The sequence below is a fragment of the Nansenia antarctica genome (assembly GCF_963989245.1).
Source record: "Nansenia antarctica genome assembly, chromosome: 12".
NCBI lineage: Eukaryota > Metazoa > Chordata > Actinopteri > Argentiniformes > Microstomatidae > Nansenia > Nansenia antarctica.
Window position 1 is genome coordinate 27,521,111 of NC_137682.1, and position 20,702 is coordinate 27,541,812.

The window sequence follows — 20,702 nt, forward strand, 5'->3', positions numbered from 1 at the left end:
TGAAGACATCCCTCCAGTGTCTCTATTCTGTTGGGGGTCAAATATACACCATATGTATGGTGTAAACCACAAAGACGGGTGCATATATCAAAATATACTGCATTGGTAGGCTGCTCATTGAAACCTACCATGCCTACCATGCCTACCAGCCTACCATGAAATATATACAAACGCCTCAGAGTGCTTCATACCATGGTCACCATTACAATAATATGGGTAATAGGTGTTGAAGACTTGTAATTGGTGTAAGGTGTTAGAGTATAGTTACAGAAATATGACTACTTGTGAAAGAAATACCTCTGGTTATGCACACTTCTCCCAGCAATGTATAATAATATGGCTAGGCTATTATATAAATAATATACTATATACTACACTATATACTGTAACTATATAATGATAACGATACTAAAGGCTAGGCTGTGGAAAGGCTGTAGACACACAAAAGGCAACAAGTGCAGCAATTGGAGAAAGGGCAAACTGTACAAATCTTACAGTTTTTATAGTCTCTTCCAGCTCCTCCCCCCCCCGTGCCAAAAACTCATGTCGGAATGAAATACAATGCAAATTAGCCCCGTGATGTCGGAATACAATGCAAATGAGCACCGTGGCAACACTCGAATGAAATGCACTCATGACCAAATGTAATGAGCTGCACTCAAATGTTATACACATGCGCTCATGTTGAAATGTAATACAATGCACACTCGAATGAAATGCACTCATCATGACCAAATTTAATACACACATTGATTTCATTTTGGCACAAATATGCCGTATTTTTGCATTGTATTTAGTGTTACACATGTATTGCATTCCGATGTGTGTATTGCATTTGAATGTGGCATGATCCGCCCTCCATAAAAAGGATGTGGTAGGTGAAAGTCAACATGTGTTTTACATTTCACCACTAGATGGTGCTCAAAGAAAGTTGTTGGTACAAAAGTTGATCTGTAAATAAACATTGTCGAGAAACGTAACTGGATTCACGTTGTAAAGTTCCACCCCACTTATATAACTCTTTAGTCATGCTAGCCAAATGAATGGTGGATTGTTGATCTAGGTTTAAGGCTCTTGAAATAGAGGGTGTATTTTCTGCTGCTTGTGGATTCAGAGCTGTATCTTTAATATAGTCAATTTAATCATTCCATATACAATCAAAATGTTGGCACGGATATAGCACATTCATATAATATAACACATTCATGACAACATTCAAATTTCATTCAAATGCGTACCTGAAAATCATTTCGTATCACATACCATTTAACCGTATAACTGATTCATACATTAAAATACAGTACATCTTGCATTAAATAATACATCAGAACATCAGTAATTTAGGGCCAGGAGTATTCCTGACCATGTGACCTGACCAGGACAAACTCCGAGCCCTAAGATGAAGTAAACCAGTAAAGCAAGTTTCTTTGTTTGGTCATCAGCTTAAAAGTGGTCCAACAGCTTTTGTCCATTGGCAAGTATAAGAGTATATGAATACATAAAGAGTTATTCTTTGCATGTTTTGCAAAAATAGTCTATACATTGTTTAGCATAGTATTACTCACATTCTAACAAATGTATCTTCTGTGTTCTGCCTAATAGTTGGATTTTGGTATAACAATATTATCACATTCTAATCAATTTAAATATCATATACATATTGAAGTTAGTAATAATACACATCATTAATACAAACATTTATTTAATAACAACATTTGATTACACACTGTAAATTTTCTTCTCACTCAGAGTGACGTCAAACCTTTTTACACCGTTGTTCTTTATTTGAAAACTATGTTCCCTGGCTCCAAAACTATATACTTAACCAAATCCTATGACACATGTTTAGACAACGTAGACAGCTAGTCACAGGAGTTGGCTAAAGCAAAGTCTGAAGTCAGGCTAAACAAAGTGCAAATTGTCACAAACCGTTGATTACCATTTGAGGTGATACTGTGGCTGTAGATTGTAAGTAAGAATGAAAGTAAAGTACATTTCATGACAGTTTCCTATACAAGTGAAAAGTAACACGAGCAAGTGTTTTCTTCCCCTGTTGACAGTGCTTTGTCCTTAACTTGAATGTAAAACACATTCTAACTCTCCAACAAAGATTAAGTACTTCAATAATTCAAATGACTGCAGAAAGTGATGCGATACAGCTAGATACTGGACACATTATGCATTACTTCTACCTACTGAAGAAGGAAACTGCCATAAATTGTTTTTATAGACACAGCACTAAGGTGATATTGGTATTTTGAGTTGAATCGTCTGATAAGTAAATGCAATGTGATTCTTTTAAGTCTTTTGGATTGCACACCATTACCATGATTTGGGAAGAGTGGAATCAGCAGGGAACATTCAGTATGTGCAGGGAGAGGTCTAACCTCTGAAATACATTCAAGTTTTATTCCTGTAAATCACTATTTACAGTAATACATGTTGCCCATTGTCATACAACTGGAGTGCAAGGAAAACCAGTAACAGTTAAGCTATGTAAGAAAAATGTCCTCTGGTCAAGCTAATACAAGTAGTCTACAGTCTCGACACACTCATATTTCCATGTCCAGAGAACACAAATTGGTCAGTATAACCCAAAGCCCTCTCCTCTCCCCCTTACTGCAGTGCAGGGACTCCCGCTGACCTCAGCGTTCCTCCAGCCCCTCAGTCACTTGATGCGGTGGCGGACTAGCGAGGACTCGTCTGTGATCTCACCGTGGCGGTTTCTGCAGCGGCAGGGCAGGATGAGGAGGAAGAGCAGGACAAGCAGCACCAGGGCGCAGACGCCCATCAGAGCATAAGAGATGAGCCAGAGGAGCGGCTGGCGTAGCAGGCCTCCCCCTGCACAGTCTGCTGCCACGTCTGCTGAGGAGAAGGGCCCGGAGATCTCTGACACAGCCACCCCACCGCTCACTAGGGGGGAGATGGAGGCAACGGGAGTCCCATCGCTGACATAATATTGTACAGTATACTGTATACCTTAAACCTTAGACTGAGATACATGGGAACACTTTGAACTTCTACAGATGTAATACTTTAATTATTATTCTATCATGTGTATTTGATATCTTAAAAAAAAAAAAAAAAAGTTGACGTGTAAGTGCATTGAACTTATTGTGTATGAAATATGCTATACAAATAATGTCTGATTGATGGACACATTTGACTACCATGCAGGGGAACATAAACAACTCCATTATGGAGTACATGCTATCATACTAATGCTACACTAGAATCCTACAGATCTTGTAAGGCGATTCAAAGCCGTATTAACACCAGAACAGCCATGGGTGGGGTCATTTGACCCAAATTTCAGGACCCTCCTTTCATGACTTTTCCTAGATATGTGCGTTCTACTACCCAGTATCCTTACATTTTCAAAATCACATCAGGATAAGATAGTATCTAGTAAGTTATTTTGCATTTTTTCTGCAAGATGCAGGCTAATTTACAAGACGGCCAACTAGTGGTCGTTGTGTGTAAATAGCAGCTTACAATTGTAAAGACTATGGTCATTTGGCTCTTATAGTACCGTATTTTCCAGACTATAAATCGGAAGTTTTACATTGCCGTCTACAGCCGCCAGAGGGCGCTCTGGGCTTGTCACAACTATATGCTGCTCCTGTACCACTGAAGAATTAGCTGAAACATTAACGGGAGCTTGGTGAACTTGTTTACTGGTAACTTGCTTGTTGGACTCGCTGGTTTGTTATGTTAATTTAGCCTATCCAGCCTCCCAGGTATGTTCTTTATGCTATTGTGTAGCTGAATAACTGTTAATGTGGCTTGTTATGTTAATTTAGCCTATTCAGCCTGTTGTTCTGTGTGGTATTGTGTAGTTGAATAACTTGCTTTTCCAGATTAAATGTCTGTTCTTGGTCTTGGATTTTGTGAAATACATTTCTAAATACATTTCTAAATATGCGACTTATAGTCCAGTGCGATTTATATGTGTTTTTTTCTTCATGACGCATTTCTTAGTGGTGCGACATATAGTCCAGAAAATACGGTAGGTAAAAAAAGCACGGCTGTTCTAGTGTTAAAGACTCTAGGCCAGTGTTTCTCAACCGGTGTGCCGACCCCCCAAAATATTCTGACGTTGTTGACATAATAAAATGGATTATAGTTCCAAAAAACAATAGTTATGACTATCTTACCATGAAAATGCAGATCATTAGCCGCCTCATACATCATCAATGCATCTCACATGCCTCTTTCCCCATGTCACAACATCAACCGTTAGCGTGTGACGGAAATAGCCTATTGTTTTCTGCTTGTTTACTGTGAGATGAATTACGAGTGTTGCATTTCGCGTTCTTAAAAGGGTGCCGTGACTGAAAAAAGTTTCGAAATACATAACTCTATTTATGTCCGGGGGTGCCTCCAATACTCACCTGCGCAGGTGCTGACAGCGAAGCCCACCCTCTTCTGGGCACGGTCGAAGATCACATAGAAGCCCTCCATGACCGTGGCACCAATCACCAGGCCGCTGGCCGAGGACGATATGCCGAAGCGGAAGCATTCCATCGAGCCATCCACATCTGTGATTGGCTGGATGTACAGCTGCAGGGCACAGCCACACAGAAACATTTGTCAATCATTTGCTTGCGGTGAAAATGTGTGTGTGTGTGTCTAGTGGATAGTGAGTTGGACTGGTGATCGGAAAGGTTTCAAATCCCGCCTGAAACAAGCTGAGAAATACTGCAAAATCGCTTTATACTAGCTCGATTTTCAAAATGTAAGGATACTGGGTGGTAGAACGCACATACCTAAGGAAAGTCATGAAAGGTGGGTCCTGAAATTTGATCGAGTTACTCACTAGGTCAAATGACCCCAACCATCGCGCTTTTAGCATTAACATGTGAAAGATGACTAGACTCACAGGAGGTTTAAAGTGAATCAGTTACAAAAAAGCTCTGATGCAACACGGGTGATGTTGTTGTTACCTGGGAGAGGATGGTGATGCGGAAGGACTGGCTCGTGTTGGTGGCTCTCAGGTAGATGGAAAGCTTTGGGAAGAACCTCCACGGCATCTCTCCCTTCAGCCAACAGGCCAGCTTGGTCCCAGCCCAGAACCCAGAGGAGAAGTCCTGGATCTGGACAGAGAGAGGGTCGACGATGACAACACACTCAAATTGAATGTTAACAACTGGTGGATGATGTACAAAGCAACAGATACAAGCTATGGCCAAAACAGTAGTGTATTTTTAACCCCATACATGCTCTTACAGTTTCTCCTAGAGATTCACACAGTAAGTCATTAGGTTTTTCATATACTGTATATAAGTTACTAGTTCATACGTTTACATGTATATAAAAAGTACACAGTTACATGCTAACTCCCCCCTGTCTATATACTCCCCTGTGAATAGGCCATATAGTGTATAAGCATATACGTTTACATAATAGATACATTCTCAGATTCCTACCGATCACTTATCCCCCTATTTATATCACCCCTATTTATGTCTATTTATGTCTCATTCTTGTTTTTTATTATCTTAGGACTGTGTTTGTTTGTTCGCACCTAGGGCTGCATTTAAATTTCGTTGTACCTGTTACAATGACAATAAAGATCATTCATTCATTCATTCATGTGGAAAGCTGACATACCAGGTAGGTTTTTGTGATGGCCTCCACCACAGCGTCGAACACATTCACAGGCAGTCGCAGCAGAGTGGTCCCGCTGTCAACTATGGCTTTGTCCATGTTATACTAAAACAAGACAGACAGAGAGAGAGAGAGAGAGAGAAAAACAAATTCTTCACTTTATCGGCTTCTTTAGAAAACCTTTATCAATAATGGCAGCCACTGTTCCTGGAAGGGTTCACAAACAGGATTAGCACATTATTAAGTCTGATGCATGCTTTCTTTCTGTGTTCACGCTTTACTTCCTCGTTGATGTTCACTAGAACTGGTCTAGGGCCAAGGTTCCTAATACCTGACCTGCTGTAAAACGTATTCCAAAGCGCTTCACGATGGCCTCTTATTCACACACACATTCACACACTCATTCACACACCAATGGCGGCAAGCTACCATGCAAGGCACCAGCCCCGCTCATTGGGAGCAATTTGGAGTTCAGTGTCTTGCCACAAGGACACCTCGACATGTGGCCAGCCAAGGTTCGAACCGCCGACCTTGCGATCACTAGACGCCGGCTCTACTTCCTGTGCCACAGCCACCCCAAATATACCAATATACCAATATACCATAGTCATACTAGTCTGGCTCACTCCAGGGTCTCATACTGTACCTCTTTGCAATCCAGGTTTAAATTTTGGTCGCCAACCTCCAGTTTCAAGACCTCCACTTGATAGTACCACTCCTCTTTTATAGGGGTGTACCACACTGACCCACTGTACAGAGTTGGTTCAGCTCCTCCCATGATCTGAAACAAACAAAGCCAGTTTTCATCCACTTCTAAAAACAACAGTGCAAATAACGACAGTCTGGTAAAAACGACACGGGCATGAGTTGGCACAGTTTTAGGCGGCAGCACAGCAGACACTGAGTACACCCAGCCATCTCTCCCATCTGCCTCTCTCAACGGATCACGTGGTTGGCTGGACCGTGACCACTTACATTCCACTGACAGACCTGCTCAAGGCAGGGTGCTTAATTAGTCACTCGCTTAGCCACTCACTAACTAGACCGGGCGTCCAGTGGGGAAACACATTGGGAGCCTATGCTAAGCGATCGTGTTTCTAAGAGGCAGCAAGCCGCTTCAGTCTCATCCGACCCTTGAAAGGTTTATCCGGTCTGGGTGTTAGATGGAGCAAATACGCCATGTGTAAAACAGCTTAGCCTTTGTCAGGAGCTCTTTTGCCCATTCATTCCTCCCTTCCACAGGCCACGCCCCCCAGCTCCTTCCACAGGCCACGCCCAGCTCCTTCCACAGGCCACGCCCCCCCGCTCCTCCTGACTACTCACAAGACTCCCCCCTGCGGGGTCGGCGGTGGCACTGGCCGACATTCCGACTCCGCACATCTGGAGGGAAAAGATATTCGGAATTCCCGTCTGTCGCACCACTGAGTTGAAAAAAGGTTCCACTGACGAGTCAGGCTGAGAGACAGGAAACACACACACACACACACACACACACACACACACAGGTAATCTTCTTAGTCTTCTAAAGACAACATTATACATTACATTATAAAGCAACAATCTCAATCTCTGTTTATCGCTAGAATGAGGTCCTACATTTCTCCATGACTTATGCAGAATTCAAATGACTGTGACAATCTGACTAAAAGAGGGCGAGGATTTGTCCTCTCTATACTTGACCTCACATGGTTTACGTCAAAGGACAGAGATACACATGGGATGCATGACAAATATCCTGAAGAGCATTTGAACCTGAACAAAAGCAGATATCTGCAGTACAAAGGGGTCAGTGTAAGGCCAGACACAGAACCTCATGCCTTATGTGACTGTATGGAGAGATCACTGTGGTGTAATTCAGACAGGGAACAGTCTCAGGTTTGTTTGCTCTTTGATAACATTCAGCAGCCCACACCCACCACGCCTTGGGACACCACTGTGCCAAATCAAACGGACATGGCCATTTGCATAGATTCCTTTGCTTCCATCCTACCCCGCCCCCCCTCCCCCCGCCACCCATCGTCCCCATTTACCCGTGCCAGCAGGGGGTATGCCAGGCCCAGAATGCCTTGCCAGTTGATCCCCGGGAGGAAGAAGCTGTCGGAGGAGAGGATGCAGGCAATGTTGATGGTGATGGTGCCGTTGGGGCCCTTGGGAATGGAGACTCGGTCTGTTCCCAGCTCACCCTCCCAGTTCCCCTGGGTGTACCTAACGGCTACCTCCCTGCCTGTGGACTGGTACGTACTGGAGCTGAACACAGACAAACAGATTGGATTAACCAGCCCCTCTGAGACAAAAGAAACCTTAGCATGCAGGCTAAAACTGAGATCTTTTTCCACATAATACCCCTAGAACAGTTCATCCTGGAACATTATTTCTATAAGTTAGAGAAGCTAGTTTCCTTGCCTGATTTTAAGACCGATCAACGAAAATGTTGATAAATGCAGTTGTTTTTAATCCTCAAATGTATGGATAACTTTGACACTTGTATGTGTATTTGTATCTTTGTAACATCTTATGTACACAGTGGTACAACCCTGTTTTGCCTTCTTGCCAGGTTTCTACTCTCAATGCATCTTACCTAGTTAAAGCTTAAATAAAATAAATGAATACATTCTAAATGAAGAAAAATAATGACAACATCAGAAATGATCAAAAATCTATGTAATGTATTGAACATTTAATAATTGGGCCAAATAATTAGCCAAGCACATCAGTCACATCACAACAGATTTGAGAGTAGAAATTTGACACAGTCAGCACAGACATTTTTGGGGCCATCAAATACAATATGAGAGTATATACTCAATGACATTGGAAGGATTACTAACTTAAGGATCCATAACTAAATGGAGGGAACTATTCCACGTATATATATATTCCACAGAAATGAAAAACCAAACAAACAATGTGAACAGACTCTGAGAATCCCACCCACTCACAGTGCTGTGTTGAAGTAGTGTGTGATGAAGGGGTGTGCTTCTGCAGCCACTGCAAAGTTACTGCTTCCAGTATCAACCAGGATATTCAGCTGTCATACAAAAGAGAGGAGAGTTTTAACCACACAGAACAACTTAACCACACCTTACTGTAGAAATCCAAACACTAAACTCACAGTCAATATTGGCAGCATTTTATAGGCAGAACTGGGTTTTTTTGCTTACTAAACCTCTGACTTTAGAAGATTGGGAAGAAAATAAGACCTGTGGGGAATATTTGGGACAAACATGACCACCTCCACTCATCCCTCCTGTGTCCTGTTCTCTCCATCCTGGTATTTGTCAGATGTGTGTTAGCGACCAGGAGTGTGTGTGTGAGCCGGCAGCAGTTGAATTAATGTTGTCTCAAGCCTCAACTCAACAAGGGGGGACTAATGAGATAACAGACTTCTGTCACCGCGGCGACCTGCTCAGAAGGGTCATTACTAAACATGCCTCATTATTAAAGAGGCCATAAACATGGCCTTGTTTACGGCTCTGCTCCAAACAAAGGAGTTTATTTACCATTCAAATTCAGCCATAAATCGTGATTGGCTTGATGGAAACCAAGTAGACTAGGAAGTGGAACACACAGGAAAGGGTTTGTCCAAAATACTGGTGATTATATAATTGAGTAAAATAGTGTCTGGACGATTTCTTTTCAAATTCCCAGTGTCCAGGAAAGGGTTTCTAGTAGGGTGACATGCCTCCTGTCTCTAGGCTATCTAAAGCAGACTGGGAAAATGGATTTTCTAGGTATTTGTTTCTTCAATTAAAAGGGGATCATCAAATAAGAGCAGACTCATTCACAGTGCAGATGGAAATGACTCCTACTGTAGATTTGTAGAGTTCAAACCTTTCATGAAGCCCCAGTACAAAATCGAACGATCTGCTACTTAAGAAGATTCCACATTCCGGTGTGGTTTTCCCTGAAACCAACCAGGTGAGCAGGAAGTGTTGCTGATCAACAAGCTCTAAGTGGCCTCCTGATCTCTGCTTCATCATTGGTCTGGCCCAGGTCCCACCACTATGACTCTCATAGTCTATGCAATCTACTGCCACCACACAAATGGCAACACTCACGCTGGGACAAAACCAGACAGACCGGCTGCCTGAACCTGTTCGGGAAAACAAGAGGCATTTCCCTGTACCTCGTACCTGCACTGTAAATGCTGCATCCTTGCCTTTCCCTGGCTGTGCTGCAAGCAAATCGCTCCTCTTCCCCCGTCCCTGAGCCAGCATGGCTGCCTGGTTGCCTGTGGTTGAGCTTTGCCTAGCTAATTGGCAGCAGCTCAGTGACTATGTGCATCTGCTACCTGTTTGTACCACTTAGCAGATGTGAGGCGCTCCAGCCGGCACCTTAACCAAGCAGCAACGGGCTAACAGATGTGGCAATTAGTGGCTCATTTGAATAGAACCTCATTTAACACCAGGTCCCTTAATTACATCTAGGCACAGTGTGATTGCGTGTTAACAACCGCCCCCCCCTCCCCCATACAGAATTAACTTGACACTTTCATCCAAAGCGACTTACTTGAGGGCATATTTTTTTTTGATTGATTATTTTATCTCAGCAGGAATGGAACACACAACCTTAGCATTGCTAGCAACCAACAGAGCCACACAAGACCTTGTGGAAACTATAGACCCCCTGACACCTAACCAGATAGCTTCCTCCTCTACACAGTCCTTTGGACAGATAAGAGTCTGAGACTTTGCCATGTAATGAAATAAAACTCACCCCATCAAGACACAATTTGTAATAAAATCCTTCTTCACAACAGTGGTTGTCCCCTTTCATTGGCTTCAAGCTTGACACATTTCTCTTGTAAAGAATTAAAAGTAAAGGGGGTTAGAGAGCTAACTTTGTTATAAAGTTAACTCACTAGCTTGCCTCGTAGTATACCCCTCCCCACTAGGAATTAAAAATATGTGTTTGTTTCTTTTTTGTAAGGCACATCTGGCTAGCTTGATGCCCGTCAAAGGGGGCAACCACACAATGAACCATCATAATCAATGAAAGGTTTATCATGAACTGTGTTTAGCAGGGTCGTTTTTATTTCGATACATGCTAAAGTATCTGACTGTCCATACGACTGCATAGAAGAGGATTCTGTCTGACACCACACCGTGCAACACTCCTGAGCCTGGGTGCCTCCTAATCCCAGTCAGCTGCCTAGCCAGTGGAGCGCTAGGAGAGGCCTTAGCTGCATCATGTGAGCTCATGTGAGTGAGGGCTTACTTACATCCAGTGTCAGACCCAGAAGCCCAGGGCCCAAGGCATGTTCACTACCCCCTCGCCCTTGTCAGATAACATCCTCCTCTATGCGGTCCTGTGGACAGATAGAGCCTGAGACTTTGTCATGTATCAAAATAAAAAATTACCTTGCCAAGACACAGTTCCTTCTTTCATTGATTGATGGTTTGTCATGTTGTTGCCCCCTCTAACAGGTATCAAGCTCACAAATGTGCCTTGCAATAAATAAATAAACACACTTTTCAACTATTCCAGGGGTACGAATCAAAGGTAACGAGCTAACTTCAGCTACCCAACTCCTTTTACTTACTATTAAATTACTTTGCCAGAGAGATTTGGCACATTTGAAGGCCGTCAAATGACCCCCCCCCCCCCCCCGACGAACCATCAGTCAATGAAAGCAGGATTTTAATACAAACTGTCTGGGTTCATTTATATTTGATACTTGGCGAAGTCTCCGACTCCATGTGTCCACTAGTGCCGACGCGGTACTCCATAACATGAGATGGAGGGTTGTGGTATTGGCCTGCAGGAGCTTGCAACTTATAGGTGCAATGTGGCTTTCCCCCCTGGATAATGTCACTAAATAACCATGCTCAATAATTACTTAGACTGCATTGGCCGTCTGCATCAGGGCATGCACCTGCCAAGACCCTTTCCTTCTGCCTGAATTTGCCCTTCCAAAACATTGCATATAATCCTGATGTTTTTGGCCGTGTAGCACTTGAGGTGGACGTGAGACTTGAGTGTGGGTGTGGCACTGGCTACCTACTGTACTACCTGTACTACTACCTACTGTACTACTACCTACTGTACTACTGTACTACTACCTACTGTACTACTACCTCCTGTACTACTGTACTACTACCTACTGTACTACTACCTACTGTACTACTACCTACTGTACTACTGTACTACTACCTACTGTACTACTACCTACTGTACTACTGTACTACTACATACTGTACTACTGTACTACTACATACTGTACTACTGTACTACAACCTACTGTACTACTACCTACTGTACTACTACCTACTGTACTACTACCTAATGTACTACTACCTACTGTACTACTACCTACTGTACTACTACCTACTGTACTACTGTACTACTACCTACTGTACTACTACTGTACTACTACCTACTGTACTACTACTGTACTACTACCTACTGTACTACTACCTACTGTACTACTACCTACTGTACTACTACTACTGTACTACTACCTACTCTACTACTACCTACTGTACTACTACCTACTGTACTACTACCTACTGTACTACTGTACTACTCTACTACTACCTACTGTACTACTGTACTACTACATACTGTACTACTGTACTACTACCTACTGTACTACTACCTACTGTACTACTACTACTACTGTACTACTACCTACTGTACTACTACCTACTGTACTACTACCTACTGTACTACTACCTACTGTACTACTACCTACTGTACTACTGTACTACTACCTACTGTACTACTACTACCTACTGTACTACTACCTACTGTACTACTACCTACTGTACTACTACCTACTGTACTACTGTACTACTACCTACTGTACTACTGTACTACTACCTACTGTACTACCTGGGACCCGCACGTTTCTCAGTGCTGGAAGCCGACGAAAGCAACAGAAAACTTCGTGTGCAAATAAGTTTGTACCATGGCCATGGCACTCCCCATAGCATGGAGGTAAACCAGAGGGTGATCAGGTAAACCAGAGGGTGATGGAGGTAAACCAGAGGGTGATGGAGGTAAACCAGAGGGTGATGGAGGTAAACCAGAGGGTGATAAGGTAAACCAGAGGGTGATGGAGGTAAACCAGAGGGTGATGGAGGTAAACCAGAGGGTGATGGAGGTAAACCAGAGGGTGATGGAGGTAAACCAGAGGGTGATGGAGTTAAACCAGAGGGTGATGGAGGTAAACCAGAGGGTAATCAGGTAAACCAGAGGGTGATGGAGGTAAACCAGAGGGTGATGGAGGTAAACCAGAGGGTGATCAGGTAAACCAGAGGGTGATGGAGGTAAACCAGAGGGTGATGGAGGTAAACCAGAGGGTGATCAGGTAAACCAGAGGGTGATCAGGTAAACCAGAGGGTGATGGAGGTAAACCAGAGGGTGATGGAGGTAAACCAGAGGGTGATGGAGGTAAACCAGAGGGTGATCAGGTAAACCAGAGGGTGATCAGGTAAACCAGAGGGTGATGGAGGTAAACCAGAGGGTGATGGAGGTAAACCAGAGGGTGATGGAGGTAAACCAGAGGGTGATGGAGGTAAACCAGAGGGTAATCAGGTAAACCAGAGGGTGATGGAGGTAAACCAGAGGGTGATGGAGGTAAACCAGAGGGTGATCAGGTAAACCAGAGGGTGATGGAGGTAAACCAGAGGGTGATGGAGGTAAACCAGAGGGTGATAAGGTAAACCAGAGGGTGATGGAGGTAAACCAGAGGGTGATCAGGTAAACCAGAGGGTGATCAGGTAAACCAGAGGGTGATGGAGGTAAACCAGAGGGTGATCAGGTAAACCAGAGGGTGATGGAGGTAAACCAGAGGGTGATGGAGGTAAACCAGAGGGTGATGGAGGTAAACCAGAGGGTGATGGAGGTAAACCAGAGGGTGATCAGGTAAACCAGAGGGTGATGGAGGTAAACCAGAGGGTGATCAGGTAAACCAGAGGGTGATGGAGGTAAACCAGAGGGTGATGGAGGTAAACCAGAGGGTGATCAGGTAAACCAGAGGGTGATGGAGGTAAACCAGAGGGTGATGGAGGTAAACCAGAGGGTGATGGAGGTAAACCAGAGGGTGATCAGGTAAACCAGAGGGTGATCAGGTAAACCAGAGGGTGATGGAGGTAAACCAGAGGGTGATGGAGGTAAACCAGAGGGTGATCAGGTAAACCAGAGGGTGATGGAGGTAAACCAGAGGGTGATGGAGGTAAACCAGAGGGTGATCAGGTAAACCAGAGGGTGATGGAGGTAAACCAGAGGGTGATGGAGGTAAACCAGAGGGTAATCAGGTAAACCAGAGGGTGATCAGGTAAACCAGAGGGTGATCAGGTAAACCAGAGGGTGATGGAGGTAAACCAGAGGGTGATGGAGGTAAACCAGAGGGTGATCAGGTAAACCAGAGGGTGATGGAGGTAAACCAGAGGGTGATCAGGTAAACCAGAGGGTGATGGAGGTAAACCAGAGGGTGATCAGGTAAACCAGAGGCTGATGGGCTAAACGCGATAGTTGGACATTTGGATATTTCGTGCGGCGGAGAAAATCAGTGACGTTAGAAATTATAAGGATCTTATTTTTGTCAAAATTGAGTTTTTTTTTTTTTTTTTTACATAATCTGATTCATTAGTTGTTTATTAATGCCTGTGTGGTGTTATTTTTTTTAAATGTTGACATTTTGTAGTTAGTAATTCATAAAATACAAAGGTTCCATCTCACAAAACATAATGGAATGTAAAAACGTTGACGCTCAATATCTCTGAACTACCCTAAACGGAGATAGAACCTTATCGTTCTAAACGGAGATAGAACCTTATCATTCTAAACGGAGATAGAACCTTATCATTCTAAACGGAGATAGAACCTTATCATTCTAAACGGAGATAGAACCTGATCATTCGAAGCTCACGAAATCTCAGATGATGGACAGTAGCCTACGTCAAGGGTTGTATTAAGTCGCCAGCTCCGGCAAGCCAATACCAAAAGACACTTTTGTTGCTATCTTTCTACAGCACTGCACAATGGTTGAAGCCATCCCTTGCCCAAGCCCTAAGGACAGTTTCCTCACCCTCTCCCCTCTCATTGGATCACATGCTGCACAGACCAGCCCTTCTGTGCACACTGAAAGCTATAGCTCCATCATACATGTCAAGTGATGGGTGTGTGCATAATCATTAACACTTAATCAGCCATGAGGGGTCATTTGACCCTGTGAGTGAAATAAATGTTTATATCTTTGCACTCTATCAAATTTCAGGACCCTCCTTTCATGACTTTTCCTAGATATGTGCGTTCTACCAACCAGTATCCTTACATTTTCAAAATCACACCAGGATAAGCTAATATAAAGCTATTTTGCAGTTTTTCTGTGTAGGAAGCAGGCCAATTTACAAGCGGCCAACTAGTGGTTGTTGTGTGTAAATAGCAGTTTAGCATTGAAAAAGAGGGAGTCATTTGACCCCCGAGGCGGCTCTTTTAGTAGGTAAAAAGGCACGGCTGTTCTAGTTTAATGATCTCCTACAATAGCATGCTGAAGACGTAAGGCATGAATATATCCATGACAATAAATGAATGATGTACATAGGCTATACCGTTTGACCTGGGGTACCAATCGCCATCTCCATGTAATAGCCTCTGCCCGAATCGCCTTGCAGGTTATTGACCATGTCCAGAAAGTTGACCACTCCAGCTGGATCAGAAGCCAAGGAGAGTCCACTTCCAGAAGTTTGCATCTGTCGAAGAGGAGTTAAATCCAAGTCGAGTGTGTAGTTAAACTTCCCCGGGTAGATTCTGAGTGGAATTGTGTAGTAAGATGTTGACGTTCCGAAATAGATCAGAAGAAGAAATGCCCGAAAGAGAAAATAATTGCGATGATGGTAAGAAGCCATGGCCAAATAATGTTTGAGGGCAAACCTCTGAGAAAAAAAAGGATCGAGCTCCACGTTCAAGTACGCTTCTTGGTTTTCAACTTAACCATCATGAGACCTCCAATGTGAAAACCATCGTGAACGGGAGGCTTCCTCAATCCTCGCCGAAGTTGAAGAAACGTGTCGCAACTCCAGTGTTTCACAACTAGAACAGGCAGATGCACCAGGGGGTAACTCCATAAGCGCACTCCTCCTCACGAAAGAAAAAGTTCGCTCATTCTTGATGGACAACTTCCTCATTCCTGAAGTCGATATGACGGATGTGACGAGACCCAGAATTTTTTTCCCCATTAGGATTAGGCTATGGCTATTTTGGACACTGACATGACATTGATTCACTAAGACGAATAAGTTATGATTGCATAGTATAACTTTTCTGTGTAAATCATAATAATGTCGTCGTTCTATTATTTCCAAAGATCTTTGTAATTGGAAATGGGTAATCCTTCAACCACTGATCCATATGACCACATGAATATAATCATTGTATGTTAAGGGTGGTTCTGGTTGCGGCCCGCCCTTAGTCAATCTTGTGATGGTGGGGTTGGGGAGGGGATGATTGCCACACTGTCCAATCTGTCACCACAGAGGGAGACCCCAGTGGTCAGGGGATCAATGTTTCACACCACATCTCTGTGCTTTATTCTTCATGCTAGTACAGAGATACAGTAAGCACTGTCTCCCTCCAGAGCTCCAATGAGTTCCACTGGGGCTAAAACTGTTCCAGTATCACATGCTCTCTCAATGACGCTCTACTCTCCCTACAGCGAGGTCGTTACTTTTAGCAGCCTGGGACAGGTATTCATAAGAAGGCTCTCTATATGGATACTGCTGACTGTGTTGATGGTATTATGAAATGGTGAAATGGGGAATGCTCATCCAATGAAATTACACAGAAAGTAGTACGAAGGCTTCCTCTGTGCCTTTTTGATATAAGACCAGTCCTTCAGTCAACAGTCTCTCAGAAGGGTTGTCCAGCAGCCACACAGGCTGCCTGTCAAACACCCAGAGAGTGACCAGTGATCAGTGACACAATCATTTCCTTAATTCTATGAAAAACATAATTATCATAAATTCATAGGTAGCATACTAGCAATTCAGTGTGCAAATGTGTGCAAGGATTAAATGGGGCCTATTGTCTGCTTCTCTCTTTAGACACAGCCCTGAACTCAGCTCACTGACAGCCAGAAGAGGGCGCTCTTTGCCACTAACTTCCTGTCATCTGAGCTAAGGGCATCATCACACTAGTGAGTAAATGAATCAGATTAGGAGACTAAACAGCCTCACAGTTTGCTGTGCAAAGCTTCTTTACTGGAACATTGGTTCCTAATCTTCACAGAGCACTGATGGCAGGGAGATGACCAGACAGAGGAAAAACAGCCTTCCTTTCACCATCACACCATCACCGCTCCTACCTTCTCCATCATTACAATACACCCACACCCACTCATCTTCAGTGTAGTCGCCTCCCCAACCCTTAAAGCAAGTACATTTTTTGTCATTTTGAGGCCATTTATTGAAATGAAAAGATGGAAATGTACTGCCTGAATATGACTGACCATTCTTGAGATTCTTGATTTAACCATATTTAAAGCTGTACAGAGTTTACAAACAATCAATATTTTTGGGGTTCTGATGTGGTAAAACAGTTGAACTAATCTCATTATATTCTCATTCACATTTTAAAAAAATATGATTGTTTAAATCTGGCTGGCAGTGTGTTTCCCTAAATGTAGGTTAACCGACCCGTTTGAAGAGAGTAACATACTCTTGACAACATGATAGTGTGATATTTGCCAATTATGCACATTGCATGAGCATGGTGTGAGCATAGATGTATGCTTCATTAACGAACTCTGGTCATCAATTGAAATAGTTACTTTTAATTAGTTACCATATTACTTTAAATATTGTGGTTATCAAGACCACATCAACACAACTGTGTTAAGACACTTTATGGGGGGGCGCTTAGGTTAAGCGTTGACCATGTAACCGCAGGGTCCCCGGTTCGATTCCGGCCAAATAATGAGATTTGATTCGATTCCGGCCGGGGACATATCCTGCATGTCATCCCTCCTCTCTCTCTCACCCATCCTTCCTGTTTAAATCTCTACTGTATCTGTCAATAAAATGAAAAGTATGAGTGGGACTGCCCCACTCAGAAAAAAAAAAAAAAAAAAAGACACTTTATGGAGTTGCTCGTAAAGGGCCACGTTGGCCTTGAGGTTGTGCACCACGGTGTACAGTCAGGCTGCAAGCCTTGAACAGGCCTAATAGATGGGACATCTACTTAGACATCTCTAAGTACATAATGCTTGTCTTAGACGTGATGCATCTGTTGGCATTTACATGCCTTATTGGATACTGTGTAATTACAGACAGGGGAGAGTTGGACAATCTGGGATTAAAGGGATGTACCGTAACGATTAAAGGGATGTACCCTAATGACCGGGCCACATGTTTCTGCTGCTAATCTCATGTTCTACCCTCGCCCTGCTGATCCAGTCCTGCTGATCCAGTCCTCTTGGCATTGTCAATCTTCTTCTTTCTGTGCAAAACCTTTTCTGCATATTTTTTAGTTGAACCAGCAGTTTGGATACCTCATTGCAAATTCAACTAGATATTTGAGATATTTGAGGATATGAGAAGTTATTGAGAAGTTATTTGATTACGGTTGTTGCCTCATTCTAGTCTCAAGGAGTTACAGGTCACATTGTACTGTGGCTGAACCATTTACATTGACCAGTATCATTACGTTTACAAGTAACATTGACTCTCAGTGTCAACCACCGACCCTTAATATGAGGAGCATCGGTATCATATATTATACATAGGACATCAGGATGAGGACGTCTGGTCAAAGACACCCAGGATAAGGACATCAGGATAAGGACATCAGGATAAGCACATCAGGATAAGGACATCAGGATGAGGAGGTCAGGATGAGGACATCAGGATGAGGAGGTCAGGTCTTTATAGCCCGTACATACAATAGAATAGTCATGGAAATGCTTCACATGGATTCTGCGGTCAAGAGGTTTGATACATTTGTTTTATTATAATATGTTAAGCCACTAACATGTCTATCACAGTGTGTCCTTTTTCTCCTTCTTGCTTTTGAGGTTTAGGAAGAAAAAACCCCCATTATATCAGTATTATTGATTCACCTTGCATAATATGCCAACATGCCAATGATATGCCAATAATGCCAATGACAATAATATGCCAATAATGTCAATGTCGAAAGAACCTGAACCTATGAATTCGACTCTGTGTACCTGCACATTACGTATCTAATAAAAGCAATTCTGATTCTGATTTTGATTCTGATAATATTGAATTTTGATTTCGATTTCGGTTTGCTGTGTCCCTCTGTCCCCCGTAGCATGAAACCTGCATCTTCAGTATGTCCCACCCACCAGTGCTCTGGTGATTGTGCTCAGGGAGTGGGGGAGGTAAAGAAAATAGGGGTGGTGGGGACTGGGGATTCATACATTTTTATGACCACATAATAGATAAGGTCAGTTGTTTGCCATTGTTACTAGGCAACACTGAGACCCTGTGTTGGATTGAGTTGTGAAGCTCAAATTCCACTTTCTTATTATAGCCCTGCTTCTGTGGTTGTTAACAAGCAGGCAACTCACAGTTCTTTGATCAGAGTTAAGACAGATAGTCTGCTTTAGGGTGATCAATGAAGACAATTGCAAGATAAAGAGAGTGTCAAAATAGTATCTTACTGCTATAAATATGGTATAATGATATTATGATATTGTACTGTATGGTCATGCATACTCATGTTATGTTAATGAAAATAACGGTCCTCTCAATATTCAAAGTGTATTCTTTTGTTTAAGGTAACTGTATGTATCATCAGTATTGGGAATGAAATTCACTATGAGGATTCACAGATGTGTCACTTTTCCAGCTGAAATTGGAAGAGAGACACAGCTACAGTAAATGCACCGAATCACCGAACTAGCCCCTATCCCTCTTCTCGCCTCTCCCTCCTTTCCTTCTCTCCTCTCGTTCTAGCTCCCTCAGAGCCCTTGTTTAGGATGTCAAGGCTGGCTACAGATATTCTGCTGCCTGCCTTGGGGCTAGCCAATAGAAGGCAGGAAATGGTTGACGTAGCAGGGTGGGGCGTTCTGTGTCATGGATTGCTTCTGGAGACTAGAAGAGGAGGGGGGGGGGGGGGGGGGGGGGGGGGGTTGACAACAATGAAAGGCATGTATTTTGTGGTAAAACAGTTTTTTTTTCTCTTGGCTAAAGAAATAACTATTTTCATATAAATTATTGGATCATTCTCAAGCTAAAGTGCTCTCACTCACTTCAGTTGGAGTGCTTCATTTACAGACCATGCATATGTCTTTAGAATGACTCAAGTGTTTCTCTTTCCCCTGGGAGCAGCAAAAGTCTGTAGGTGTCAAACCACTCCTGCTCAACCAAGCCTGTGACTTCACACTGTTCTATCTGAGCCACGTGTGTGGCTTGTCTCTTATCAGCGTCATTGTTTTAGGTAAACATAGCGAAAAGGGAACCCGATCCTCCTTTGGGTGACTTGGAGAAGGCTGGCAGACATTTTGCTGATGATAGGCAAAGTCTGTGTTTTGTTATAAGAGACACTGGGCTTCAGAAGAGTTGTCAAAACAAGAGGACAGCCCTGAGGGATTGACCCTGGCCAGTCTGCACACACGCCATGGAAAGAGTTCACAACGGGTGAGGAGAGGAGGTGAAGAGGCCAGCATGGATGAAGGCAGCAGAGGCTGTAGGGGAGTCAGCAGATCCGTACCTATGGAACACACATGACATCTCTCTCTCAATGGTCTGGATAAGAACGTGCACACAAGATTCAAATAAGGAAATAGGCTTACAAATCACCTTCATAAGTGTGCGTCCTTAACTATTATTTAATTATTTCAATAAATACATTTTTATTCTAAAAAAATAATCATCCTTCACAATTTACCCAACCATGGAAATGATCAAAATGTGCACATTTCCAGTGTTACAGTGTTTGTGTGTTGTTATACATGCTCTTTGAATGATCAGATAATAATGCAAAAACTATTCCACCTCAGACCCACTCAGTGAGAGCGATGTGTGGGTTTATGAGGAGTCGTTGGCCTTCAAGCCAGAGCTCTTTCTTCTCAGTTCCATTGTCGTTCCGCTGCCCCCCACAACCACACAGCAAGGGCAAGA

The 20,702-nt window shown here is 43.1% G+C and overlaps 1 protein-coding gene across 1 annotated transcript; it reads right to left on the reverse strand.

Annotated features, from left to right (window-relative positions):
• Positions 1–1,418: 1,418 nt before the first annotated feature.
• On the reverse strand, positions 1,419–15,498 carry bace2 (beta-secretase 2). The gene is made up of 9 exons (XM_080542666.1): positions 15,168–15,498; positions 8,550–8,638; positions 7,641–7,857; positions 6,934–7,065; positions 6,257–6,391; positions 5,614–5,715; positions 4,947–5,096; positions 4,395–4,563; positions 1,419–2,913 (listed from the first exon to the last, which is right to left on the reverse strand). The coding sequence occupies exons 1-9, from the start codon at positions 15,462–15,464 to the stop codon at positions 2,669–2,671; spliced, it is 1,536 nt and encodes a 511-aa protein (XP_080398792.1). The 5' UTR covers positions 15,465–15,498; the 3' UTR covers positions 1,419–2,668.
• Between the last annotated feature and the right edge of the window lie 5,204 nt (positions 15,499–20,702).

Coding starts and splice junctions, on each gene's coding strand:
- bace2 (XM_080542666.1), bottom strand. CDS start 15,464: ATGGCTTCTTACCATCATCGCAATTATTTTCTCTTTCGGGCATTTCTT. Junction 4,564..4,946: donor GCATCACCATCCTCTCCCAG/GTAACAACAACA, acceptor TGTGCCCTGCAG/CTGTACATCCAGCCAATCAC. Junction 2,914..4,394: donor CGCTGTCAGCACCTGCGCAG/GTGAGTATTGGA, acceptor TCTCCCCCCTAG/TGAGCGGTGGGGTGGCTGTG.